Source organism: Peromyscus eremicus, chromosome 15 (genome assembly GCF_949786415.1).
Source record: "Peromyscus eremicus chromosome 15, PerEre_H2_v1, whole genome shotgun sequence".
NCBI lineage: Eukaryota > Metazoa > Chordata > Mammalia > Rodentia > Cricetidae > Peromyscus > Peromyscus eremicus.
In genome coordinates this window covers 19,823,443-19,830,392 of record NC_081431.1, presented here as the reverse complement: position 1 = coordinate 19,830,392, position 6,950 = coordinate 19,823,443, and the positions used below count along the sequence as shown (strand labels likewise).

Genomic DNA, 6,950 nt, shown 5'->3' with positions numbered 1-6,950 from the left:
AAACTGCCACAGAGGAGTTAGTGGTATAATTACTTTCCCAACAACAAATATTAAGGGATTCTTAGCCCAAGCATACCAGTCTTCATAACTGTATTATAGCATGTACATGTTTTTAATTGATCCTGTTTCCTGACACTAATACACACACACACACACACACAATTAAAAACATTTAAAAACAGTCTTGTTTTTTAAATTTCATCAAGTTTATTTTAATATAAATTTATTTAAGTCACTTTGGACCCAGCATGTCCTTGGGCTTCACCCACTCATCAAACTGCTCTGCCGTGAGGTAGCCAAGTTCAATGGCCGTTTCCTTCAAGGTTGACCCTTTCTTGTGGGCGGTCTTGGCAATCTTCGCTGCTTTGTCATACCCTGACGAGAAGACACACAGCACACACATTAGTAGTGAAATGTTTCTAAAACAAAGGCAGCCATCATTGTTTACTGATACTGATGTTACAGGCCTCTTAATGATGTATTCTATTTTAAACTATGTAAGAATGACCATGCCAATAACTGTCATGTCTCCTATAGAATACAACCTTGATGTTCTTAGGAAACAGACTGAAGCATACCTCGTTTTATCCAAGATTTGTTCCTATGTTGAAGTGGACCAATAATTGAAAGAGAACATAAAAAATTGAAAATAAAGTACCATGGTATAAAAATCCACATTTGGGTACATTGTGTGTGTCTTCACACACACACACACACACACACACACACACGCACGCACCACAGCGTTTCTCTATGTAGCCCTGGCTGTCCTGGAAGTCACTCTGTAGATCAGGCTGGCCTCGAACTCATAGAGATCACCTGCCTCTGTCTCCTGAGTGCTGAGATTAAAAGCGTGTGCCACCATGCCTGGCCATAATTATCTTTCTAAGGAAGCACAAACGTTTAAATGTCGCAGGCCTGCAGAACAGACAGCTGTCAGGACTGGCCCTGGAGGGAGAGCTAGGAAGTCCTTATTGAGGCAGGAGCAGCCAGACTGAGAGGGTGCCACTCCCTGGCGTCTGTTTAGATGTTACAGGATGAAAAGGGGAAGTTTTAGCAGAAATGTGTATTTGGACAAAGGAACCCAGGCAACCCAATGCACTGTAATCCTAGCATCCAGGAGATGACAGTGAGTCTCAGCCCCTGCCTGAAAACAAAACAAAAGGTCACAGACACTGGTTTACTTCAGTCATCTGCTTTTTAAATAAAGGTGGCACTGGGAAGTTCTCAAGGTTGTTTTGACCTTAAAAAATGGCAGTTTTAAAAAGATAGAAGGCAAAGCAAGGACAATGAAGTCAGTGAGGGAAGACAGAAATAAAACTTCAAAGTCAGAACTATGACCATAGCAGGGGAGCATGTGAGGCAATGGAATAACCAGGGGTAAAGCAGTCCATGTCTGGATGCAGACACGACTGAACTGGGCCTGCCTGACTTCATTCTCTGATGAATCTAGGAGTGCTCACTGAGCTGACAAGGGTGTGGAGCAACCAGAAAGAATGTGCACATTCAACTCTTGGGTCAACCTGTTTCTGTGCTCTTTATGTGAACGAGGCCTAAAATGTAAGCGTCCCTGCTCACCAGCACAAAGCACTATTAGCCATCAGCTTCTTGCATCACAAGGCCCTTGAGAGCCCGTGACCAGGACTCACTCAGCCAGTGAGGTGGTACTTGGTGAGCTCATGAGGCACACCTGCCAGAGATGCTGCCCATCCTCACAGGTGGATCTGTCCTCACAGAGTCCAGGAAAGCTTCCCAGTCATTCTGCTCAGACAAGACCTCTAACCTAGAAGTGTCGGAGTATCTGTCACATGAGCCTTGGGGATCACTTTGTACCTTTCCAGGTGAATATTGGTATCTAACAATTTTAAATGAGTCAAACCATTTTACCAACTTTATAAAATGAGGAAAGCACAAATAAAATCTGCCCCAAAAGGTCAGGATTATAGAACATTCTAAAGTGAGAACTACGTCATACCACATAACTGCACCACTCATTCAAAAACAGACCAAAGCCATCTGCTCGGCAGAGGGAACATAACGCAGTGACTGCCTCAAGCTGTGGAAACCAGAGCAAATGCCTATGGGCTGGGCAGTGGTGGCCGGCCTGCGACCTAAGTGTGTATAAAAACAGTTACAATCTGGAAAAGGTGAGGAACTCAAAGGATAATTTCAGACAAAGTATTCAATTTTCTCCCCTTTCCCTATAAGCATCAAATATTTTGCCATTCTCTTTTAATTAGTAATGTTCCATATCTGAATTGGATAAAACAATATCTAAGTATTACATAGTATCTAGAAAAGGAAAACAGAAAGTGGATCCATTTGCTGTTGGTAATCCGGCAGTGCCACCTAGTGACATTACCAACAGCGGGTCTTAAAGAGATAACCTTCCCCAACTGCATGCAACACCCAGCATCTGGGTCCATCAGTATGAAATAAGGGCTAGTGAGAGAGCTTAGTGTGTAACGTTGCTCTGCCAAGATGGGGGATCTGAGTTCTGTCCCACAGACGCATGTGGTGGAAGGAGAGAACTGACCCCTGCAACTCTTCTCTGACTTCTGCGCACATCCCATGAGACAGATGGACACACAGACAGACACACAGACACATAGACAGACAGAGATACTCATGTACACACACAGTACACACACACACACACACACACACACACACACACACACACAAAGGAATGTAAAAGTTGTTTTTTTTTAAATTTTTTTAAGAAGAGTTTAAAGCCATCCTAAGCCTTATACCTGAAACCCTGTCTATAAAACAAGTCACTTGAAACTTTTGGGACCAGCAATGTACACTATAGCGCACATGTGCACATACAAACATACACACACAATTTTTGTTTTTAATTTAAGGCTTTTTGGTTTTTTTAAAAAAAACTTTTAAATGCTGTTTTCAAAATGGCATTATCCTCCAAACTCACCTATATGAGGATTAAGAGCTGTCACCAACATTAAAGACTCATTCATTAGCTTGTTGATCCTCTCTGTGTTGGCCTGGATCCCCACCACACAGTTTTCCGTGAAAGACACTGAAGCATCCCCCAGCAGCCTGGCTGAGTGTAATACATTCTTAATCTGTCAGAGAAACAGAGAAGACGAAGGAAAGAGAATCATTTCTCAGCCTGTTTCTTTTGTTTTGCTTTTGTCCAATGACATGTGTTATTTGATGTTCCATGATGGATATTTGATAACCATACATCACTCCTACAAATTTTGCAGTATATACCCAAGAAGACAAGTGAAAAAAGCACTAAGAACACAAAGTTACAAATCTAAAAATGATAGAAAAGACATAAGTGTTGAGTAATTAACACAAGACAACCCATGATGGATAACTAAGACAAGATAGGCCTCAGTGAGTGACTAACACAGGATAGCTTATGGTGGATAACAAGACAGTCCATGGAGAACAACTAATGTAGGATAGCCCACGGTGGATAACTAACACAAGAGGCCCACAGTGAATAACTAAGAAAATAATATAACCAATGACTGATAACTAACACAATACAGACAATGGTGGCTAACTAATATAAGATAACCAATGACTGATAACTAACACAAGAGAGGCCACAGTGAACATGCAAAACAGGTGAGGTGTGTTGTATCCACAATCCAGGAGGAGTCCTACTAGACATAGACGAAGTGGACAGCCAAAGACGGATGAAGACTCATCCATGCAGGGGAAAGAGGTGCAGAGGTGTAGAGGCCTGAGACAGTTGCTAAATGTTGGATTCTCTGGTTTTATGCTTAATGAAACAAACATTGCAGGATTGTTTTAAAGTAACATCACACAATGCTTAAGATCATACACAGCCAACTGGTACTTAACTGTTAGTTCTTTTGAGCAACACTTCTCATATATACCTGTCTAACACCCCAGGAAGATCTGGAAGCTATACTTCCACCAATGGACTCTAACAGAAGCTAGACATTAAAGCTTCATTTGATTCTAATGACTTAACTGTAAGTTAAACATCATCTTGATTTTCTAATTAAAGCCAAACTTTTTTTTTCTTCTTCTCAATTAGGTCTATCCTTGACCATAAAGTTCTCCCATCTCTCAGGGTGATGTCGTAGTTTTATTCTATGTGATGGAAAAACTGTGTCTACCAAACTCTTTTTTTTTTCCTCCTTCTTCATTTTTATAAAGGAATAAGACAGCATTACTTTTAAGACATAGTAAATGATTAAAAATCTAACAATAAACAGTTGTTATACATCTGTACATGTCAGGCAGCTGGTATTAACTGTTGGGAATATAGCCTTGATGCAAAAGTACATAGATCTGAAGTTCACTTTGGCTTGTCTTTATTTACCAATCCCAACAGAATATACATGCCAAGAAGGCAAAAACCAAAAACCTCATTATGTTTATTGTTTTATTGTGAACACCTAAAACTGTATGATTCAAAGTGAAACTTAATGAATATACTAGTAATAGTCATGTGCATATTCTTAACAATTAGACTTCATACCACAAACTAGTAAGAAATAAGCCTCTAGTGTATTTCAGATTCATCACTGTACAAATACAAATGAAGGACTTCATGGTGACACAGCTCGGCTGTCTGAAGCTCAGGAATCTGCACACAGGATGGATGACACCATCTTGTTCCATTTTTGGAGTATTGAAGGAAAAAGGAGACGTTCGGAGGACAGTTTCTGAGGTACATGGACAAGGCAAAAGGAAATTAAAGAAAGCCTTGTTGGAGATAGAAAGTCCTGAAGAAATGGAGAGACGGTCAACATGTCATCCTATGAGAATGGGGGATGTCCACTAGAAGGTCACTGATGATGGAGAACAATGCAAGCAATGTGAAAGGGCTGAGGCTGGAGAACAATGCAAGCAATGTGAAAGGGCTAAGGCTGGACCACAGTGATCAAGCATAAAGCAAAGTGACAATGGCTGTCTTTCCCATCCAAACGAGAGGAAGGCACAAAGCAGCAGGCTGAGCAGGAGACAGGGCTGTAAGGAAGGTGTACTTTTTAAGCTAAGCAGACCTGAACTGATTTCTACCTACTGGCATTCATGGTGGGAGGGGACAAAGGAATACTCCCTACTCAGAAGTTTCTCCGATCCTACCCAGCCCCATGGTCCCACAGCCACTTATAAAATAATCACAGAGAGGCTTATATTAACTACCAACTGTATGGCCTATGGCAGGCTTCTTGCTAGCTAGCTCATTCATCTTAAATTAACCCATAACTATTAACCCATATATCGCCACATGTTCCGTGGCTTTACCTGTGTCCCATTACATGTTGCTCCTTGGACGGTGGTTTGTTGTCTCCCCCTCCTTCTCTCACTATCTCTCTTGGCTTTTCCCGCCTGGCTCCATCCTGCCCCGCCATAGGCCAATGCAGCTTTATTTATCAACCAATCAGAGCAACACATATTCAGTGTACAGAAAGACATCCCACAGTACCGTCTTACTTCCAGACTTCTACTTTAAAAAGCAAACAATCAAATCACTTGAGCTGAGTAAGACTGAATCCCAATATCCCAAGTTATTCCAGTAACACTTCAGTGCATTGATTTGCAGTTGCTACATACATCACATACCTACCTAATGTGGAAGCTCCAGAAAATTTCAGGAAAGACAAGAGCACTGGCAATTAGTCTTCAATTAAAAACTGCTAAAAATCAAAATGAAAGCTTACCATCATTGGTTTAAAAACGTTCAACTCAAAATGTCCATTGCTGCCTCCGACAGTAACAGCAACATGATTCCCCATGACTTGGGCTGCAACCATGGTCATTGCTTCACATTGAGTAGGGTTCACCTTTCCTTTGAGAAAACAGTGCAGAATCTCATCAACTATGCTCATGGTTTCCCATATCACTTAAGACTGTTTTTATATCAAAGAAAGAAATATAACATTATTAAATAAAGACATAAAACAAAACAAAGCTGATGTACAGACTTCTAGTCACTCAGGAGGCTGAGGCAGGAAGATTCCAAGTTCAAGGACTACCTGAGTCAAGGCCAGACTAGGCAAGATCTCTTAATAAGATCTTGACTCAAAACCTAACAAGAATTCTAGGGTTATACCTTAAAGATAGAATACTGCACTGGGGGAGATGTTAGGCTGGAACTCTATATGCCACCCAGGTCCCCAGGGCTCTAGCTCTGCAGTGCTCCTTTAATAAGCCCAAATCCAAGCTACACACAGCAGACTCCTCTATCCAGTGTAAGGGAATGCATTGGAGGACTGTCCCTTTGTCTATGACATTCTTCCATTTGTTTTTATTCGGGAAACAGGTTTTTGCTTTAGTTGCCCAGTGAGGCCTAAAATATTGTTTGTAGCCCAGGTTAGCCTTGAACTCATAATCTTCCTGCCTCAGCCTCCTAAGTGCCAGGATTAACCCATGCATTACCACAGCTGGTACCATTTCTCTTTTTAACAATTATTTTGAATTAGCAATCAACTAAACCTGTATGTCATTTTTCAACACAAAGTATTACAAATTGAGATCCTTTGGTCTCTGTATACATATATAGTTAAAGGTCTAAGGAAAGCATTTTCTATATAATAAACTATTAAAAGTCACTTTGTCAGTTTTAGTACAACTCAACTGGCCTCCAGGGAGTCTGTGAATCTTGACTCTGTTATACAACATACTGCCACCTCAACTTTTGCTATGGACTAAATGATTAGCAAGTGCTCCTGGTCTCTACCAAGTCACTGGTAAAAAGCAGTAAAATAGTTAGAGCCCAGTATGAAGACATTTCTCCAAATAAAGTCAACTCATTAGCCACTCCCTTAAATGTCTATTTGCCCAACTACATTCTCTTCCCAGACTCCAATGTCTGTCATTTCTATTTAACAGGCCAGAGCCTGAGGCAAAGATGATGTGAGGACTTTGGTAGGGGGCTCATATTTACTCAACCCAGCATGACTGTTTAACTCTGTCATTCTCTTGGCTTCAGA

The 6,950-nt window shown here is 41.0% G+C and overlaps 1 protein-coding gene across 2 annotated transcripts in view; it reads right to left on the bottom strand.

Annotated features, from left to right (window-relative positions):
• Positions 1-208: 208 nt before the first annotated feature.
• Positions 209-6,950, bottom strand: part of Fh (fumarate hydratase) — a 30,437-nt gene continuing 23,695 nt past the window's right edge. For both annotated transcript variants that reach the window (XM_059280813.1, XM_059280814.1), the window contains exons 8-10: positions 5,679-5,806; positions 2,936-3,089; positions 209-375 (exon numbers count right to left, since the gene is read on the bottom strand). In XM_059280813.1, the coding sequence (XP_059136796.1) occupies positions 233-375; positions 2,936-3,089; positions 5,679-5,806 (425 nt within the window). In that variant the 3' untranslated portion in view covers positions 209-232. The remainder of the gene's footprint in view (positions 376-2,935; positions 3,090-5,678; positions 5,807-6,950) is intronic.